The sequence below is a fragment of the Nothoprocta perdicaria genome, unplaced genomic scaffold (genome assembly GCF_003342845.1).
Source record: "Nothoprocta perdicaria isolate Ctin4 unplaced genomic scaffold, notPer1 scaffold_2, whole genome shotgun sequence".
Lineage (NCBI taxonomy): Eukaryota > Metazoa > Chordata > Aves > Tinamiformes > Tinamidae > Nothoprocta > Nothoprocta perdicaria.
Window position 1 is genome coordinate 9,262,803 of NW_020455204.1, and position 21,767 is coordinate 9,284,569.

At 42.6% G+C, this 21,767-nt stretch overlaps 1 protein-coding gene across 2 annotated transcripts in view; it reads left to right on the forward strand.

Annotated features, from left to right (window-relative positions):
* The window catches only part of SMIM14 (small integral membrane protein 14), a 43,814-nt gene extending 27,067 nt beyond the window's left edge, over positions 1-16,747 (forward strand). For both annotated transcript variants that reach the window (XM_026037657.1, XM_026037656.1), the window contains exons 3-5: positions 5,596-5,644; positions 13,417-13,565; positions 14,006-16,747. In XM_026037657.1, coding sequence (XP_025893442.1) covers positions 5,596-5,644; positions 13,417-13,565; positions 14,006-14,038 — 231 coding nt within the window. In that variant the 3' untranslated portion in view covers positions 14,039-16,747. The remainder of the gene's footprint in view (positions 1-5,595; positions 5,645-13,416; positions 13,566-14,005) is intronic.
* Positions 16,748-21,767: the final 5,020 nt, after the last annotated feature.

Here is a 21,767-nt window from a genome sequence, read left to right on the forward strand (position 1 = left end):
GTTTCACCGAGCTTTCTGTTTCACTTGAACTTGAGCAGTTTTATGGAGCAGCTACCACGCAGTGAAAGTTCACACCCTGTTTTCACCACACAGCAGCGTGTTTGTGTGCCCATGTATTAGATTTCCACTTCGGAAAAAAAAAATTAAAAAAAAAAAAAAAAAAAGTAAGGAGACTTTTCTGAATACAGTGACTTCACAAAAATGTCTCCAGAGGTTGGCAGCCGGCCCCCGTTAGTGTTGCTGGACCTGCCAAGCTCAGTGTGAGGGCACCCTCGTGGTCTCCCTGCTCGGAGCCATGCGGAGCCCGGTGAGGCCGTGGATGTGGTGCCAGCGGAGCAGCAGGATGCAGCCCCGCGTCATGGACGAGTGCTGGGAGGTGCTGCGGCCTCCCAGGGCACCGGCTAAAACCTTGAGAAGAGCAGGCTGAGAGGGGATGTGATTAACATGTATAAGTTCATGAAGGGAGAATGCAGGGAAGAAGGGGACAAGCTCTTCTCATTGGTGGCCAGCGACAGGACAAGGAGAAATGGGTACAAGTTGAAACACAGGAATTTCCATCTCCATGTGAGGAGGAACTTCTTTCCTGTGAGGGTGACAGAGCCCTGGCACAGGCTGCCCAGGGAGGCTGTGGAGTCTCCTTCTCTGGAGGTCTTCCAAACCCGCCTGGATGCCGCCCTGTGCCCCGTGCTCTGGGTGTCCCTGCCGGAGCAGGAAGGTTGAACTGGATGATCTCTAGAGGTTCCTTCCAACCTTGAGCATTCTGTAAAACCCACCTCGTGTAGCGAGCCGGAGGAGCGGTGTCCTCAGCTCTGACACTGCCACGCAACCCTGCTGGGTTAGACTGGGTTAATACCTGTGGATTCTGGGGGAAGAAAACCAAAGAGCTTCTTCAAATTTGAACTGAGAGCCATTTTATATTTGCTCATTAGATTTCTGTAGCTCAAAAACAAATACTCAAGTGAGTACCGTAGGCAAACACTGAGGAAAAGCCTTTTTCTCTCTGATCTCTCAAAGTACTTCTGTTGCTTTTACTTCTTCGCATCGTGTGGGCTTGATGTTCAAGACTTTTCAGCAAATGGGCACCGATTTGCCATAATTCAGCCGCTGGTGCCTTTCAGTTCCAGGAACTGCCTTAGCAGGGGCTCCAGATAAACCAAATGGTAATATTGACCCAGTTTTCCAGTGTGGTGTGGGTTGTAAGTTTAAATTACATTACTTTAAACTACTTGGGATTTTAGATGTACCTCTGAGGGAATGAAAGTTCAGATTTGTATTTTAAATTGTGCATGCATATTTATAATCATTATTTTTACTTGTATTGCCTGCAAGTCTGCACTGCATTAAAACTGAAAATTTTGGAGCCTTTATTTCCACCTTAGCTTTCATGCTGTTTACAACTTCTACATACTTCATTTTGGACAATAAAAGATAATTTAGTTCATTAAGTTTTTTTGGCTCACACACCAAAGCATTTGTTGTATTTGGATGACAGGCTGCACAGACAATTTTAAAATTCAGACATAAAACTTCTCATATAAATGAAAAAAAATCTATGAATACTTCTAAAAGTTCTTTTTAACCTTTTCTCTCTTTTGTTGAATAGATCCTGATTTTTCACTTATTTTCTGTGTCCTTTTTAAGGGCCTGATACAAAATATACTGACGAACATGAGAAGCTTGTACTACCTTGTGTCAATCAGACAGTCAAGTATTAATCTTAAGTAAATTTATATTTTTGAGTGTATATAAGATAGATATATCTCCAGAAAGGCAGTATTAATGCCTCCAAGTACATCAAACTCTTTCAGATCAACACTTTCTAGAATTCTCTCTGCTTTCCGATTCTCCTCCCCTCAAAATTGCCATACTCCAAACTCGAGCAGTTCTCGGGTCATCTCATACTCGGCCTCAGCCACTAGACAACCATTAAACTGAGAAATTCTGTGTATTTGACAAGTCTTATGAAGAGATATTTTGAAAAAGGGAAATACTGGTTCAGCTTTTTGCTATTATCATTCCACAAAATTTCATCCACGCTCCCTGTCCCCATGAGAAGAGCAAACCTAGGTACAAAGGAGTATTTATTTCCAGTCCCTTCTCATAATTCTGCCCCCTTTTTTTTTTTTTTTTGGATGTACCTGCCAATGACCATGTCCCATGTTCAGGTGTTTTCCAGCACCTGCTGTGTCTGTGTCCAGTAACTGTGTAGTTATCAGGAAAGGGATCACCTCAGTAGGAAAAGGAAGGTTCTGGCTCCAGCAAAAGGTGTTACCTTTCCTGACTATTCAGCTTACATAAACTTCTCATATACGTGCCAGATTTTTTTTTCCCCTTTTGACTAATTTAATGAGCACAAGGGATCAGATTTGCATTGGGTTACAGCGAGCTAGAACATTGCTCACCTGTGCACGTTGAGTAAAACCTGCTTTTACTGCTGCTCCCTTCGAGTTGTTGGCTGCGGGGCGCCCCAGGAGAGCAGCGTGCAGCCTGTCCCTGGCCTTAAACAAATTCTTAAACAAATCTCCTGCCCAGCTCCCTGGCTCGGGGAGCTCTCCTGGAGCTGCTGCTCACTGGTAGTGAAGTTTTGCAGGCCCCTGTGGGGAGAAGGTGAAGGGAGCAGGAGAAGATCATGCAGAGAGGGGTCGCCTGCTGATCAAACCCTCCTGTAACACAAGCAGCTGTAATAAGAAATTCACAGATTAACTAGAACACTTTCCAGGAAATATCTTTAGTGCTGAGTGTGATGGTAGCAGAGACTGGTGAGGTGTGAGGCTTATAGGTGGGGATCTGCAAGTTTGAATAATTATATGATTACATATTGTTTTCAGTTCAGATGAATTTCATACAACTTGCAAATTGAGGATGCATTTTTTTTCATACTTTTCTCTTCCAAATAGCTATTTCACAAGGTAATTTGAGGTTTCCAAACCTGTCTTGTGGAGTTAACTTCTAAATCCCTTTAAAAATAATAGAATACTTAGTGTCTCAGGCCTCTGAAAAGCACTGCCATGCTATCTGATGACTCTGTACCACATAAAGGTTCCTCTCTACATTCTTCCTCCATAAATAAGCAGATTTTTTTTCTTCATATTGGGAGGGTATCTCATTTGCCAGATCCTCAGAGCTGCTCCTAATGCTATTTTTCCTAGGCCTGCTTGTTTACTGACATATTTCCCTCATTGATGTTTCCAGTAGGGCTTTTATTTGAGAGCCTCAAAGCCTTGTCTTTTCAGGGGCCACCAAGGATGCCCTTGGGATAAAAGTCTGCCTCTTGCAGACAACAAGCCTTTGAGCAAAAGACTCTGGACACACAAAAATTCAGGGATTTGGTACTTCTGTGTCTTAGTAAGGCGGCTCACTGCATCAACAGGCATTTGCAGACGGGTGCTGTTCAGGCTTTTCATGAGGGAATTGGGCAAAAAGCAGGTGAATAAAGCACCATCGTGTGATCATGATCCTCCCTCTGACCACTCTTCATGGAAAGGTGTAGCCAGAACCTCTTTCTGTTGCCGCTGAACACGCTTTGCTGGTGGTTAATGCCCTCCTTTCGGTCAAAAGCTAAGCTCCAACATTTGTTTTGTGGTTGAAGCTACCTTTGTGGTAATGGAAACCAATCTGGTAGGTAGGTAGAACAAGGTATTAACAGCCACAAAAAGGGCATGCACTCTTTTGGAGATGGCTTGCATAGAAATGCTAATTGCCTGGTTTTAAAAAGTTGGGTTTGGTTATGGTAAAACATGTAGAACAGGAGATAAATAACATTGTGGTTAAAACCACTGTAGGCAGCGTTGCCTTCTGTGCCAACACGGAGAGGTGTGTGAGCACCAGCACCTTTGGGACAGGGTAACTGCTGTTAAATTGCTGCTGCCCCATGTTAATTTTCTGGTCAAATACTTATTGCTCCTCATAACTAGGGGCATCCTTCAGTAGTGGTGGGTACCTGGAAACTATATTATGCTGGGTTATGAATTAAGCCCTTCCCAGGGCTTAATTTGTGATCAGAAGATAATTATGTTGCTGATCTCTTTAAAATGAAGAAAAAGCAGTATCTGGTGTTCCCAGTGCAGCAATCTCTCAACATCAGATCTTCCAAACTGCTAGTATCTGCTAATCTAAAACCTCTAAAAATGACTTTTAGTTTGAAAATAAAGTGAGGTTCTATAGTTATGAAAGAAGACCATGAAATATACAATTGGATAGATTTTTTGAATTTATTTTTTGTGTGGGCTAAATAGGTCTTTTACTTAAATTTCCTGAAAGATTAACTGAAGGATTAAATCCAGCCTTCCTAGTGCTTCCTAGGGAACTTCATGGTAGTCTTACTAAATTACTGTAATATATTAGTCAAAGAATCAAAGAATGCAGTGTTTTCAATTCCTAATTACTTTTCTTTTTTCTTTCTCAAGTGTGTCAGTCATTGCAGATAAGTATGCATAAAACAAAAAGTATAAAATTTTCCAGATAACAGCAGCTTTTTCTTGCAGTTGTTCAGCTGTTTCTCTGTTGGTCTTTGCAGTTTCTTGTGCCTTGTATGACACTATGAATATATACAGTAAATGAGTATACCAGCTGTGCCAGTACAAGGGGTTTGCACAAATTACTGATGCTTTTTTTTCATAAGGAGCATCTTTCTATTTTATGTTTGTGTGTTTACACTATAAGAAACATCTCAGCCTGTTGTGACAAGAGGTGTTGGGAGCTGTGACACTGCCGTGACAAAAACCTTGTCATAGAACAAGTGGCAGTTCTAACCAAGACTTCTAACCAACTCTGCACTTCTTACGACTTTCATTGTTAATCAGCATAGTTTACCTAAGCAGGAAGTAAAACCTAATTCCATAATAAAGCAAACTAAATCCTATCCATTTAACCTCTCTGTTTCTGAGAAAGAATACCGTATACCGAAGTGCAGGATATCCAGTGTTGATTTTTTCTTGCAGTCAATGAGGTTATTTGGTCTGTAAATGCAAACAGTCATTATGGTTGAACATAGTAAAAATATTCTAATATTTACCCATCAATAAATAATGTAAAAATGTATTTTAAAACCTTCTTTTACAAATTGTTCTTAGGCAGAAAAACCAGTAATTGCTGAGTTTAGCTGTGAAACCTTAGTTCTGTTCCTTTTTGCATAATCATTATCAAAGTCTGAGAATTTATTATTACATAATCACCGAGTATTGTAGTAATACTTAATTTAAATAATTGCAATAACACCTAGCAATTAAAAATTCTCAATTGCATATGTAGGTGCAGAGTGTATTGTCGCTGACAGTCTATCTATATCTAATGATATCTGCATCTCTGTTATGTATATTTCTATAGGTTTTTTACTTGAATTTTTAAAAAAGCAGTAGCGTTTTTGGAAGCAATAATGTTTGGGTCAGCTAATTTGATGTTGCTATGTAAACAGATTTCAGAAACCTCCTCAATTTGTTTTATTTTGTTTTCCCATACCATAAGATGCAGTAAAGGGTTGGTTACAATCTTCCTTATCTTGAAGGTGGGCTCTGATGGCCTACTAAATAATGACTTTAGTAAAAGCTCACCAAAGCTTGTTGCTAATTGTAATGCTTTCCCTTCTCTCTGTTCCAGCTGAGACAATCCCAGTCGTACTGCACAGACACAGAATGCCTTCAGGAATGTGAGTAACGACGGAGATCACATGTGTGGAAGGAAAACAAACAGCAGTGATTAGAATACCTTTTGACTGGCCTTTGAAATTGATTGGGGTTGATTTAACACTAAATGAACATATTAAACTAAATGAAAAATGCCGCAGACATTGTGTGGGGGAGGTAGTTTCAGAGCACTGGTGGTTCAGATTAGCCCTTGTGTGTTGAAGCACTGTGTGGAAGGGGCAGCAGTGAGCAAACTGGAGGCGTCAGGATGGCAGCAACACCCATGATCAGGCCCCAAACTTTATTTAATCCTAGCACTAGCCTCCAAGGAAAATAATTTCAATTTTTCCCCAGAGAGAGAATTTGGGGAGGGACTTTATTTGTCCCCCTAGATTGAAGGCAGCATAACCAGCAGAGATTGGTGATTCTGCAAAATCACAGCCAGGGCCGAGCAACTTACTGTCATTTCTGTGAACCCTCTATTCTGCCTTTAGGAAGACTAGACTCCCCTCCAGCACTAGCTGATGAGCTGACATACCCTGAGACTGCGTTTTTGTATGACTTGGTAGTGGCGTAGTTGATGCAGCAGAGTGCTACTGAGTTGCACACTTCCTTGAATTTTCTCTGGAACACATTAAAAAAAACCCTCCCAAGCAGTGAGGATTATTAGGATAATCAAATACTATCAGCTTCTGCAAGGCTGCGTAGCTGTGCAGAGGTTCTGCAGTAATGTAAGTGTGCCTCAAGGCACTCTGTTTACACTTTTCATGGTCTACAGGGAACGTCGCCAAATGCTTATAAATAAAAATTAAGTGGATCTGTTTTTCCTGTATTGCTTTACCAATTGAGCGTATGAACTCACTCAATTAGCCTGCATTAGGATTACTGTAAGACTGCAAGGGAGCAGGCGGCACCTGAGCAGAGCTCCTGGAAGCTGCTGGAGATCCGCTGCTGCTCATGTCTTCGGCAAGTCCATGAGCAGAGCAGTCAGCCTTGCCAGGATGGTGGGGAGAGGACATCACCTGCATTTTCTCCCATGTTCCTCACTGTTCAGTCCCCAGTAAACCATTTTAGAGCCGGGCAGCTAGCTTGTACTTCATTCTTTGCCATCTTCCCAGCGTTAAATTGTCCCAGTTTCATTGCCATCGTGGGCTGAAGGGATAAAGCTATGGCTATTTCCAGGTATTCCCAGAAAAATAGAGTTGGAAAGATATATGCCAAAACCATGCAGCTGGCTTTACTCTTGTGCTTTCCAAGTTATGCTGCGTGTTTGAGCCTTCCAGCATCCCTGCTCTTCCAAGTGCACCTGTCCTGGAGCAGACTTCTGTAGCTTCCTAGACTTCTGCACTTCTGTGTCTAGTTTCCTCTCGAATCACATGCTCCCAAATGTGGGAAAGAAGCAGTGATAAGAGGCAAAATACTTCTCGTGTTTGAAGTAGACACAGATGGGCTGTGCAGCCTTCTGAGCTGTAGCCCAGAGTTGAAACCAAGTGGTAGGTCACTGTCACTCCAGGCATGGAAGTCTTAGTTCATCAATATTCATGAAGCTTGGAGGCTGAAGACCATTAGAAATGAATAAGTTTCTATGGGAACAAAGTTTTTGTGATCGTTTTCATGCTACCAAGGTGTAGTACACTAGAGATATGGATGGTTCATGGTAAATAGCTTTCCATCCTGAAAGGATCCTTGCAATAACTGTGTGCAGATGCAAGCAATTTGGCAGCAATTATTATAAGCCAGTGATTTGTTAAAAAAAAAAAAAAAAGCAAAAAATATAGAGTAAATCCATTCTTATGTTATTATATTGTCTTCGATTTAGTTCCAGCAGAGGTATTTTTATGCTGATGCAATAACACTCTGGCTGCCTCTTTGATTATTCTTTTATGCTTCTGTGATTTTGTGCTTGGACTAACTTGAGCAGTGTAAGACTTGCAGGAATCTAAGGCAAAAATGAACAGGCTGAGCCTAATGGAAAGATTACAAAGACATTTTCAGAGACAGACATTCAGGGCCAGCTCCATGAAAACTGCTTCCACTCTCCTGTCCATAACTTCATTTCAGTTCTGTTGAAGTATATCATGATGAACTTGGATGATGTTGAACTATATCATGATGTGTCTTGGATGGATGTCCTCTTCCCATGGTCCTGCAGCTCCTTTTTCTTCCGTATACTGACTCTGTTTCATCATTCCAGGGTTTTGATATGAGAAAGCTTGTTTTACTCCCACCCATTTGCTCATTCCCTGGCTTTGCTTTCCCTTTTGGAAGTACAGCTGGGAATGTTGTCATACACGGATTCTTAAGTTAGAAGGTTGTGGAATAACTGATGTGTGTGGTTTTGTTTTGGGAAACACGAGGGCAGTGGTTCAGTCAGTGTCAGAGCAGCATCATGTGTTCTGCTGCTGCTACCAGCTGGAAGTTCTCAGGAACACCCTATGTCGATTCCTCCTTGAGTACATTTCGCTTCTTCAACTCCTGATTTCAAATGGTATTTAGATTCCTGGAGCCGCATAAAAACAGCAGCACCCAGTATGCGTAGGGGGCTCTCTCACATTTTTATGATACTCTAATTTTATGATATCTCTAATTTCTTTTATGCTGTTGTTAGCACCATTCTGTTTCAGTGACTGTAATGCCAAGAGTTTCCTGTCAGAGGGTTCCACTGCTTTTGGATTTGTCTCTACATACTCTATATGCTCTCTATATAGGAGCGTATGAGCACCACTTCAGAGGGCTTTTGGGTCCTGTGCTTACTGGTTGATTCCCCTGCTGGTTCTTCCTCAGAATATCTCCTTATAGCTCTCACATTGACTCTCCCCCCTGTTTCAGGGGGTGCCTTGGAGAAATGAGGCTGAAGGTTCTAAATATGCAGCACATTTAATATTCTATAGGGATTCTTCATGGCCAACACATCGCAAGATCTTAGAGTCTGAGGAATAACAGTGGTAATTCTTTCCTGAATTCTGTCTAATGCAGATGTAGGGTAGTGGAGCTAGGAGGATTTCCCTGAAAGGGGCTCCTGTTGCCACACCAGTAGTTTACTCAGCAGAGGGAGGATCCCAGGCTGATGCTGAGCTGCTCCGATGGCTCATAGCTCTCCCAAGGCAGCCTGTCATGTGGCAGGGAACTAGGGGGCACTGCCTAATTTTCTTTTTCCTGTATATTTCAGCAACTCTCAGATGGTGTCACCTGAATTTACCACATTCATATTTTTTTCCAAACTGGTGGTTTGTAGTATTAACAGTCAGAGATTTCTATCCCAAACGCTGTCTGCCCTACTTCCAGCTTTTTATGTATTTTAAAATGAATGTGTGATTCACCTTGAGCTGTACTCATGTAGGAGAGCCACAGCAGCCTGGCCTAACACCACGGAATGTCTGCCAGCTTTTCCCTCCCTTTTCTGGTAATTCCCTTCTTCCTTCCTGTACTTGGTTCCTTTTGGCTCTCCTCAGCTTCCCTATCCATGCCTTTGAGAAAGTCAGCTCCACAGGGATTATCTCCTGAGAGCCCACAGGCTCTTTCTCTTCCCTGTTGATTCATCTGCAGAACACTTCTAATAGTGTGTCCTGCTTTATTTATTTATTTATCCCCTCTATCTGAGATTAGGAAGGACTAAAAACACTGTGGAAAGAAGACACATGTCAGAGCAGCTTTTTGCCTTTCCACAGCTGGGTGTTACACAGCAAAAGCTTGAGGGGAGCTGAAGGAGGAGAAGACAGAAAACACTCAGGAGATGCCTTTTTGCAGCAGAAGAAAGGCTGTCTTCCCTCTTTAGAGTGCAATACTCATTCTGAACTCAGAGGAATGAAAACCAGCACTTTAAGAGCAGATCTAGCCTGATTTAACAAGGGCATTTATTTATTTTAATGTTCATACTCTTAAAATTTTGCTTGCATAGTGGCTGACTTTAAATCTTCAGAAATGGGTTTTACCAACCTCATCATTTTAGTAGTTTTGACTGTCTTGTAATAGAACACAGATTGAAGTGGCAAACATCTGTCACATAAAATTTCTTTTCCCTTCCAGGCTGTCTCAGGGACAAGACTAGTTTGTGTGGCCTAGTGTTGATTTGCAGCTATTAAAAGCACCCATCACTCTCCTTTTCTGTAGGAGAAGGCAAGCCAAAGATTTTATGTCTTGTACCTGGTCCAACAAGAAGATTGGCTGTGGTCATTAGCTCCCATGGGAGCCCATCCCACAGTTTGAGGGCCTCCTCATAGAGCCTTTTCCTCTACAGAGATAACTCAGCCTTGGTAAAAATTTTGTTCCAGATAATCTGAGGAGCAGAACTGCCCACAGACTTCAATGAGACTAATGTGGGTATAGAGGTAGGCTGAGCCCTAAGAACCAGCTGCTTTGAAAATAAAGGTATTGGACTAAATTCATCATTCTTTGAACAGCCAGCTTAGAGATTAAACCTGGCTTAGAGTGTTAACATAGGTTACATTCTTTCATAGTTGGTATCTACAAAGTATTGAAGTTTAATAACCAGATTTTGCAGTAGCTGACGTGGAGGGCGGCAAGGACATTCATCTTTGAGGCCAGGATGGGACGATTTCTTAGCCATCTGTAAGAAATAGAAGACATCACTGGCACTTCTGTAGGACAACCTTGTCCCATCACAAGGAATCAAAGAAAAATAAGAAATAATAAAAAAAAAGCTCCTGAATTATACGCAAAAATATCAATTATAGGTAAAATTACTATGCGCATGAAATAAGAGGTTTCTTTTGTTTCTTCTGTTTTCTTCTGCCCATCAGCATAAGTTTCGAGCCTGCTTGATTTCGACTTCAGACAACTGTTCTCCATCGCTAAGCTGGTCTCAGCTGATTATTTTGTCATCTCCGTGACAGAGCTCTTTGTAGTGAAAGGTTTTTCTTCTGCATTATTGATCCCAGGAGCTGTAACAGCTTCTTGGCTGTTCTCTTGATTCGTGATGCAAGGCTTGGAAAAGTGTGATCTATCCCAGCTATGTGAGACTTCACATATCCTCTTCTCCTTATGTCAAGAGATTAAAGAAGCAGATTCTGAAATATCTCACATCCTTATTAAAACACATGGTCTTTTGTAAAAAAAAAAGGGGGGGGGGGTGGTTAGCGGTGCTGGGACAGTATAAACAGTGTCAGGACTGTGTTAGGGCTGTGCTAAATCAGCTGCTTCTGGCTTAACTTAGTCCAGAATGTGTTTCAGCACGCTTGGCTCCATGCAAAGGGCCTTGCAACCTGGCCTAGGTAGAAGCCACATCTGGTAGGAGGGCCTGAGCTTTCCCTTCGTGCTTCCTTCTGCTCCCTTCTTTGACCCGTAGCATGAACTGACCCAGCAGCATTTCCTTAGCCTAAGTCTCATGCAAACGAGGGCCCTAAATTATTCTGTGCTGCAGCAGAACTCCAAGCCCTCGCAGAAGCCAGCCTGGCTATGTAATTGCATATACTGTTCTGAATCACTTTTATGTTAGAATTTAATGAATTTAAAACTGTAACGTACTCACTGATTTTGTTTCCACTTTACCTTTGCCTCATGCAGAGCAGCCTGCGTGGCTGTCACTAAAAGAAATGCCATTTTAATTAAATATGCTTTTTATTAAAATTGCTCTATACTAGCAACTTCTTTAGTTGCTAGTATAGCAACTAAAATAGAGACATTTAGAAATGTTTCTATTTTGGACATTTAAAGATGGAGCTCTATTAGTTCTGTTTGCTTATAAAGCAGTAATGATTCCACTGATGCTATGGAAAGTCTGAATTCCCATTATCCATTTTTATTTCCCATGTAATGTTGGCAAAGGATGTCAGTCCACCAGCTCTGCCTTGTGAAAGTCTTATCCGCAGAACAGCTGTGTTGTGAATGGAATATCCATAGGCTTCTCCCAGATGGTGATTGCACTTGTCTTGTCCCTAGGGAGGCCTCGTAACCTGCCCACTGCTGGGTCTTGGCTGCGTTTTGAAGAAACGGCCTTCAAAGATGAACTTGGATTAAAAATGTTGCCCAGGAGGACAGGGGTGAAAATGTTTCCATTTTCACCCCTGTCCTCCTGGGCAACATTTTTAATCTCATATCAGCATTAACCTTCAAATGAAATGGCTAACTCCAGCAGTTCTCTGGGTATAAATTAAGTAGCAAATGTTAAATCATAACAACTTCCAACCAATACTGAAGCAATCTAGACTTGACGCTGCAATAATGAGATGATTTGATGAGACAACTGAAAAATCTGATAGATACCAGTCTGCATGTGGAATTTCTCCAGGCATTGATGTTTTCAATGTTGATAATAAAATAGAGTAGCCCTTTCTTGTACTGAAGGTAAATTCATTATAGTGTTGATTAATTGGCTTTGGAAACAAACTGGTAATGCTGACAGTCAATGGCAGATTTTCTTTTGGATTCACAAAGTGTACTTTCAGGAACCAAGATAAAAGTGCACACAGAAGAAAATTTGCCTTATACAATATTTTTAAAGTGCTTTAATAATTTTATAGAATAGAATTGGCAGCAGAAAAAAAAAATAAAAAGCAAGCTAGTTAGCAGATGAAGGTGTTAATCACGAGAATTGAGTTGAGCTCTGTGTTTGGGCGCAGGCTTCCTGTGTGGCAGTCAGGCCGTGTGGTCTGCTGAAGCCCAGCAGTGTTGCTCTACCGGGGGAATAAATGCAGTGAATGCTCAGATACAGACACATAAATGACATTGATCATTAGCTGTGTATTTATTTACACTTCAGTTGACAACAATAGTTACAATTTTATTTGAAACCAAGTTTAATTGAAATAGCTCTTGAATGTGCTGGGGTTTTTTGTTTGTTTGCAAGGCTTTCTTGATCCAAAAAGAACAACCAACCACCTCCAGCCTGGGGAGGGGCAGATTTCTTTTCATTTTTATTTCCATTCTCTGAAGTCTCAGCCATTCTTTTTGGCAATTAGATGTAAAATTTGCATATTACTCCTTGGCTTTGCTTTTTTTTTTTCCCCCTCATATGTCTCACGAGCATTTTGTTTCCCCTTCCAGCAATTCTCTTTTACTTGATGTTATCAGAAATACCACATGACCTGTATGACCAGTCATGGAGATTTGGCATCTCTGTCACTGCCACTTGTCTGAACAAATCCTCAATAAACAACTTCAAGAGTTAGCTGCTAACATTAACCAGCACAGTTGTAAGCATTAGCTTGCTTGCTTCTTACTAGAATTACTATCTTCTCTTTGGGCAAACACAAAGTTTAAGCTGTGGTCTCTAATGCCACCAGCTTCTGGAGTCAGATTTTTGCATCTGGGTGGGAGAGCTGATGCTTTTACCTGGGGCTACAACGTGCTTGGCTTTGTGCTGCACAGCTCGTTCCACATGCCAGGGAACAGCCAGGTCCCCAACCTGGATAGTCCGGGGACCAGGATCACGGGCCACATCAAGGAGCACCGATGTTGAGATGTCTCTCCAGAAACGGGGCCCTGCTGCTCCCTGACCGGAGCGTCGGCTCTGTTCCCAGAGCAGCCTCATGTGCACGCACAGCACCTGGGTCTGCAGTGAGCCCGGCTTATCCGGGCAGGATAATGGCTTAGCATTCTCCCTGCAGGAGAGCTCAGTCTGGGAAGGAAAGGACGGAAGTAGGAGGGAAAAATATATATTTGTCTTAAAGCCAAAAGAAAGGACAAGTGAAAAAACCTGACTGGCACACAAATTTTAGATTTTCCTGAGAAAACCACAGAATAATTGAGGCTGGACCTTTGGATGCATGTGTTTTCATTTTGGGAAAAGACTTCTGCTATCTCTTTGTTTTATAACTTGAGTTTCCCTTGTCCGTAGTGCCAGGACCAAATTCCTCCAGTGACAATGGCATCAGCTTTGCCATGATCATGATGGCCTGGATGGTGATTGCGCTTGTCTTGTTCCTGCTGAGGCCCAGTAACCTGAGAGGATCCAACACAGCTGGAAAACCTTCCAGTCCACATAACGTACGTGTGTCTTAAAATGCCTGCAGACAGACTCTGCAATAACCTACATTTGATTGTTTTTACTAAAGACTAAATATGCTACTTTTTTTTTTTTTAACTTTAATTTGTTTTTTTTTTTTCTGTATTTTCTCTGGTTGGAGCAGTTGTCATCAATGTAAGGGAAAAAAAAACATAGATTTTGTAGAAGCAAACAAAATTACAGCATGAAATTTTGGGAAGAGCATCTTTGACCTCACTGGGGGGTGATGGAAAAGACCTTTCGAGGCAGCGAACAGGACTGTCATTTGATGCTCGTGTACTCTGAATATTGAAATAGAGTGCGAAAGGTCTTAAAAGCGGGTTTCTTTTCTGAGTTCATGTATTTTTATTGCCAAGTGTGCCCACATGAAGCACTGTTTCTAATCTGGCGTGCGCTTTTCTTTCTTCCTTTCTTCCCCTAGGGACAAGAGCCACCAGCCCCACCTGTGGACTAGAGCCTGCAGTATTGGAAAAGTTCAGCAGCTAAAACCTTGCACGACCAAATGAACGAAGTGACCAGATTGCTCCTAAATCCCATTCAATCCTGCTTTCTTTTCTCATTTACATACAGTAGAATTATCAGTCGGCGGTTATCTTCATGGACTGCTTTTAGCTACTTAAATTTTAAGTTAATTTTTGCTTTTTATGTAATTACCATTTCAAGTAGGCGATAATTCAATTAAATGATAAGGCATTACAGGGGTTTTTTGGTTGCTACTGTAGCTGTGGATGGTTCCACTCAGCTTCTTTCTGTTACAGCAATCTTAATTTCTTTGCAGTGGTTTCTAGTATCCATTGAAGGAAAGTGAAAATCCCTGTGCATCTATAAAAATGGAAGGTTCTGACCATTCTTCAGATTAATCCATTTTTTTTTCTTCAATATATTTTTGAGAGTTATATTATGGCTTCAATTATTAGTTTAGTGATGTGGTGAAAATAAATAAATAAATAAATTATTTTGTATTTGCCCTGAGTTCAGAGCAGCTTTTAGTCAGGTCTTTGGACCACTAACATAGTTTTCAGGGGTTTTGGCAAAATCATGGATTGTCCACTAGAATTCGAGTATGGGTGTATGTGTGCCAAGAAGTGAATGTGACAATTGCCACTGTCAAAGCCTTTGCTTATATATTGGAACCTTTACAAAAAAGATTATTCCACCAAAAATGAACATAAACTAATCTTTTAATAAACGATATATTTTAGTCGGTGTATTGTCAAAAACAGTTTATTCCGAAAACTATTTTGTTTGCTTAAAAATCTTATGAAAAGAGAAATCTAGTGCTAAGCACTTGCTATAATTTTCTGTCCTGGATACAATCTTTCAATAATCAGTATCTTAACAAATTTTTAGCCGTGATGCCGTGATGTGATAGATGGGATGAAATCCTACCAACAGGCTACCAGCTCCCAAGACAGCACACATATACCGGAGGTCCAGGTATTTTCCTGTGTGCTATCAGCAGTTCCTCACATTTCATCCTAGCTTGCTGGCTGTAACTGTAGAATAATAAGATATTAATAATATTTCAGCTAATATTTCAGGTGTCCCCCCAGGGCACGTCTTTCCCCTCTCATGGCTGTGTGTGCCTGCGTGCGGTGTGCGTTTGTGTCTGCGAGGACATGTGGCTGTGCACGTATCCGTGCACATCACCCATTTTAGCAAATGGGAATGACTTTTTTATGTACATTAATTTAAGGACGTTTTAAAGATGTACAGAAAAGTGACACTGTATATTTTTCTTGATTCATTTGGGAAAAAAAAAAAAAAGATGAGAATAATGTAAAGAGCATTTTTGTGTTACCAACATGGAGCTTCTTTCTTTAAAGGTCAGTAGAACAGGCTTGTGGGAATTCAAAGTCTTGCTCTACAAACCTTTATTTCATGAGGATTTTAGTTGCTCAGTGGAAGGCAGTAGCTGTTCACGTGCATAAAGGTTTGTTTTAACGAGCTCTGACAAACTCTCGTGTTGGATCCCATGGCTGATAGACACAGGGCTTTCCTCCTCAGGGTAAATGACAGGCCAGCTCAGCCTGCTCGCAAGGCTGCAACGTAGACCTGAAGAAAGGCTTCTCCAATTAGACCTAATTGCCCATTGAATTTCCGTGGAACAGTGTGCTCCCAAGCAACATGTGTTTTAAAATGTATTGGAGCATGTGTTTTAAAGAAACAAAAATGAGGAAGAGTGGGTGGATGCTGTCGGCCGCCTCCGTGGCCCCAGTTCTTCACTACTGGATGCATAAAACAAGCTCCTGATTGATTAAATAACCCACTAAACCAGGCTTCATTTCAAGTCCCGCTGAAGTCAGTGAGATTTACAGCAGATCCTCCTTACTTCTAAGGATCGCTCTTGCTTTACGTTCGTGTCTGTGCAGGTATTTATAAAACCACCGTGTGCACCCAGCTCCGATGGTCTCAGCAAAGGAACGTTTTGTTCAGAGAGAGAAATGTTGTGTTTTACATTTAAATGAAGTGTCTTTGCTTGAAATTCCTCTTAAGTAATTGTCCCAGTGACTTTATACATGTATGCTTTCCTCGTGTAAAGTGCTATTTTAAATTTTCTATGTAAAAGAAGGACATTGGAAATATTTTATTGTAAAACGTTTTGCTGAAGAGCCAGGCCACTATCCCACGTCCAAATGTATGCCTTTTAAATTCGGAGAGACTCTCTTCAGGACATGACCTGCAGATCACCACTCTTTAATTGGAGTAAGAGCAACTAATTATAGGACTGTATTTTGCCACTCTTATTCATGTTAAATAGTGCCTTGCTCACCAAGTAGTTGCACTGAAGTTTGTGGCACTACTCTGAGATAACGTACTAGCAGCAGCTCTAGTAAGGGTGGCAGAAATCTGGCCTTTAGTGATGTAGTTTGAGGTGAAATAATCGGGTTGTGGTTGCAGATGTTTATGGTAAATTTGGGAAAGAAGTGGGGAAGAGATTAGTGGGATGTGAAGCTTCAGGATATGATTAATTGTGTAATAAGGGTTTTAAGCTCAGTCAGAGACAAGTTGTAGCAGCTTGGGAAGTACGGAGGACAGTTTACAGTTAGACTTTAGCTTAGAACTTGTTAAAACAATAGTATTTTTTTAGAGTCTGCTTAACACAATAATTACGCTCTGAAATGAGAAATCATATGTATTCATGTATTTTCTGCGGATCACTAGCCTTGTAATGTCCGTTATTGAGAAAGGAAGAGTGATGATGTGATGTACCTAATGTAAAAATTGGTGGTTTCAAATGTCTGACTTATGCCAAACAAAAATCATCTGTGCCATTTGCAGTTTCCTAGTGATCTTTTACTGAGTTGGATTGGGATAAAGGGCTTGTACTATGCACTTTTTATTGACTTAACAAAATAAATAGCAAACATTAGTAACCTTTTGTCTGTCTGATAGATTTTTGTCTAACATGTAGGGTTGCACCAACCTACCAATTTCCAAGCTGATTTGAAGTGATCTTAAAGTATCAGTAAAATCAATGTCTTTTAAAACTTGTAAAATTAAGTTCTAGCTTTCATAATACACACGTGCCTTCTAGGTGTATCCCAATGAGGTCAGAAGAATCGTGAGTATTTTGAGGTGCTTCTGTGACCCGCGCGCATCTGAAACCCGACGTGCCCGTGATGTCACATCATTTTGGGATGAAATCCTGTTACCCCTGGGGCTCATGATTTGTTTTCTTCTAGTTCCAGTTCTCAGCAGTGACACATTCAGATCCCAGGCTTTGTCCCTTTGCATTGGATTGGGTAAGAGCAGGAAAGCAAGGAATTGTTGGTGCTTTTAATGTGCCCTCTGGAGCGACTGGCACCAGGGGACTGGGTGTTGATCCCAGGGCTGTGTCTTTCCCAGGGGGATCTGCCAGGGGAGCATTAGGGTTTCAAATACTCTGCAACTGGTCAGAGAGGGACAATAAATAGCAGGGAACTGGAAACAGAATCCGAAATGCTTTCAGCATTCTGCTTAATTTGGAAGTTTTTAATCAGAAATTGTTAATGTGGTTTGTCAGGATTTAACCTTTGTCCAGAACCTGAGGTTATAAACGTAAATAAACCTCTTAAATTAAAACTAAATTTCCTGTTTCAAGCCTTACTCATAAATGCAGTTGTTAAAATGGTTGGCAAGGATATGTGTGCCTATTATGAAAAGTCATTTGGAACGGAAATGAGAAAAACCCGAGTTTAAATTCACTGTGCTGAGCTGATCCAAATAAAGCCGGGCTGCTTGACACTGCCAGGTAAGCGGTAAGGACTGCTCTGCCTCAAGCCTGAAAGAACCTGCAAGCTTTATAGGATGCTGGGGAGAAGTACAACAAATCATCACAGCGTTATTCCATTCATGTGAACGGAGCTTCTTAGGAAAAATAAGTTCAGCTTAAACTCTTTTCTCTTCCTGCTCCTACTTATTTAGCAATAATGAAGTGTCTATGATGCAATTTACTGCAAAGATGTGGAAATTTTCTGGGGGGAAGCGTAGGACCATGTCCCGGTGAACCAATTCTGAGGGCCACCGCACACGCTCCGGCAGAAATGGTGAGTGACACGAACTGAGGATTTGGGCATTTCACACGCGAAGAACAGTTAAACCAGCCTTATTGGATCTTGTTTCAAAATTATTGCCAAATCCCCGAGCAGATACTTTGTAATGAAGGGTAGCAATTAGGATCTGGCTTCTGTGTTTCCTTTTTAGCATGTACAAAGTAGCATTAGTTAAAGAGCCTGTCTAGAAGAAACATATCTTACTAAACTGTAATAAAAATATGAATCACGGGTCTGACTTTTTAAAGGCTTCACTCTTCTTGCTTTTATGGAGAGTTCTAAAATATTTTATACTACATAATTGAAAGTACAGCAATAATTTCTAATCAGAACAACAGAACAATGTGTTCTTTTCGGGCTTGAAAACAAGTCTTCTGCATAAGTGGCTGTTGTCATTAAGGCCTGCAAGCTACACATACTGAAACAAAGAAATAAATTTCTGTGATTCTGTGGTTTCCAAGGGCTTTTAACTATTTTAAAAAACTTCTTCATAATTTCTCCTTACTAAAAATACCCTCAAAATCAAAGAAAAGATACTAGGGCCAAGAAAATCTTTCCTTAGTAGATGACCAAAAAAATATTGAATGAAATTCTGAAGGTCACAGCCATTACCTCCATATAAAAAAATAATCTTAGGAAAGATGCAATACGTCAGTTAACAGCAAAACTAGGAGATGAATGATAAGCGACAAACGGAGTGTGAGCGGCAAGAAAATGATCCATAGAAGCCCCTACAGGACAGCATACTACAGCAAGCACCGCATGCAAAACAAACAGATTGCTTTTTTTACTGTTGTTTAGAAGAGCAAAAATCTGGTATCTTCATCTCTCCCAGAGATTTCATGCCGCTTTGTTCTCCATCTTCAGTTCCCTACAGATGAAACAGAAATCCCAAGCAAGCATTTTTTCCATTTCGCCAAGCTTCACAGCTCGCACTTGAATCACAAGTGTGTCTTGTCGCCGGTGCTCCTCTGGCTCTGTCCTTCCTGGGGGTGCAGTGCGTAGGAGGGAGGCATTAAGCTAAATTTTCTTTGAGCTATTCTTTAACGGTGGATCAAATCCTCACCTTATTTTATGTGATAAATAAGGCAATAGGACAAGTCAGCTGAGTAAAACGCTTATAAGAAGTAGTGCAACAAAATGATTTCTCTCCAATAGAGCTACTTATACTGCAATTGCTTTCAGCGTTCAAGACTTCCTTTTTTTTTTTTTTTTTTTTTCCTTTTTTTTTTTTCCCCCCCCGGAAATGGTTGTTATGCCTGAAATGTCTCTCCTGTTGGGAGATTTAATATGCTTCATATTCGCAAAAGCAATTCAGCACTGCGGCTGAAGGAGCAGCTTTGATGTCTGCTCCAACGTGAGCTGGCTTTCAAAAGAACATTGGAAGGGAAAAAGAGAGGTATTTACTAAACAATAGATAAGGCCTTCAAACGTAATTGTGTCTGGGAGGAAGTGTGAATAACTTGTGTGTGTATTGAGAGACAGATTTAAATAATCCAATTAAAAGAAGGTCATATACTGGAAGACAAAACTTTGTCAAGCAAGAGCTAAAGAAAAGGATTTTCTCATCACAAGGGGCTGTTTTTCCCTTGGTTTTGGGTGGCTTTTAATCCCGCATGACTGTTGTAACAGCGCATACATGTCCAACTAAAATTATTGTCCAGACACTGCGGGCCCTACACAGAAAGACACAGTCACCCTGGCCAAAAGGATCACTGCCTTTCGGGACAGACTTTTACCAATACAGTGGAGAACAGTGGAAACAAACAAAGAACAGTGGAAACACTCCATCGGATTAATCATAAACTATTCGGGCTTTCGAGGAGCTGGAGCGCGGAGCAAAGTTGACGCCGCGCGCGCCGGGCAGAGCGGAGCGTGGGGCAACGCGCAGCCCGTCCCACTCCGTGTCCTTCCAGGAGCCCTTCCAGGCTCGGCCGGGGCTGCTGCGGATGCCAATGTGGACACAACACTGCCATCCGGATGGGTGGCATCCTGGCGTGCACACCAGCCCCATGCATGGTCTATAAGGGAGATTAGGAAGGGGCTTGGGCGCTGGTGTCGGCTGGGTCAGTGTCGGGGTCGGTGCCATAAGCGGTTACAAAAGCAGAGCTGCCTTTAGTGAGCGGGGAGCCCACGTCTGCTAGGGAAGTGCCCCAGCCTTACCCACACGCTGGGTAGAACATGCTCGCTCCCTCCGTTGCTTTCCCTTCGCCTCCCACGTCCGTGCTGCAGCTGCTGGATTACACCCTCGTGCACTCGCTTGCTCCTTCTTTGCTTCCTTTCCGCTCCCTCATCCCCCAAATTCTTCATAAATTGTGATTTCAGGCTTGCACGGTGCAAGCTCTTGTGCAGAAGCAGTGAGGAGTGTCCCCACCAGCCACCTCTGCTCCAGGCCTCTCCAGCCAGGGAATCTAGTATGGGGCAGGGAGGCACGAGAGCCTTTTTTCAGGAGACCTGAGGAAACTGGCTGGAAAAGCCTGAGGATCTTTGGATTTTACAGGATTTTGGAGCTCATCCGCTAGGACCCTCTATGGATACAGCACTAGGTTGTTAACTCCATCCTGTGCCTCTGTGTCCTAAAGCCTATGAAAACCTTTAAAAAATGCCATAAAAAGGTTGTGATTCCCTGACCCTCCTGGCATGGCTGCTTCCATTCAGGCCGTTAACATCCGGATCTGGAAAGACAATCTCCTGCAAGATATTAAAAGTAAGCAGTGTTCTCGTAAGTACAGATTAATTATAGTTGAATTATGATGCAAACGACAGCCTGTAAAACGCCAAATCCCAGCTGAATGGGAACAGCGACTCATCAGTCCTATCACCAGCCTCCTCAGCTGTGATCCCAAAATAAGACCGAGGAACTTAAGGAATGAAAAATGAGGTGAATCCTGCAGGGAGGCTCCGACCCAGTTTGCGACACACACAAGTTATTAGGCGTAGGGACTGTCCTCAGCCAAGGGAGCTCCTGGGCTCGCCGGGCGCCCTGCTGAGGTCAGGGGATCAAGGGAATATTTTAAAGTTAATCCTGCATTAATGCACATCCTAAAGTCAGGAACTGCAAAGCCAGCCTGGGCTCCTGGGGGCTGATGTGACCTCCTATCTAGCACGGGCTGCAGGATTTACACTAATTACTTCCTGTGTGCGCCACAAAGCATCTTTTGGAGGAAACTTCCAGAAAGGGTTCAGTTTCTGTGCACGGTCTCGCTGGTGACTCGTCCTTGCCGCTAGAAACGCCCATCTTGGGTCTGAATGTGCCAAGATTTTTAGCTCTTGCGTTTAGCTAGGTTGGAGGAAGGGTGGCGGACGTGTCCTGCGTTTCAGGTAAGCGGATAACGGGCTGCTCCGGACCGAACCGGCCCGTCCCGACCGGCTCCGAGCCGCGCCGCCCGAGCCCGGGCGCCCGGCGGGCCGCGGCCGGGGGGCGTGGCAAGGGGCGTGGCGTCGCGGAGGTGTCCGGCGCCCATTGGCCGGCGGCGCGGGTGGGCGGGCCCCGAGGGGCGCCTCGGCCCCGCCCCCGCGGCGGTGGGCGGGGCGGCGGGGCCGGGATGGGGCCGGGGCCGGGCGGCGCCCGCGCCACTTCCCGGCCATGGGGCGCCCGCCGCGGGGCCTTAAATAGCGGCCGCGCCGCCCGCCGCCCCCGCCGCTGCT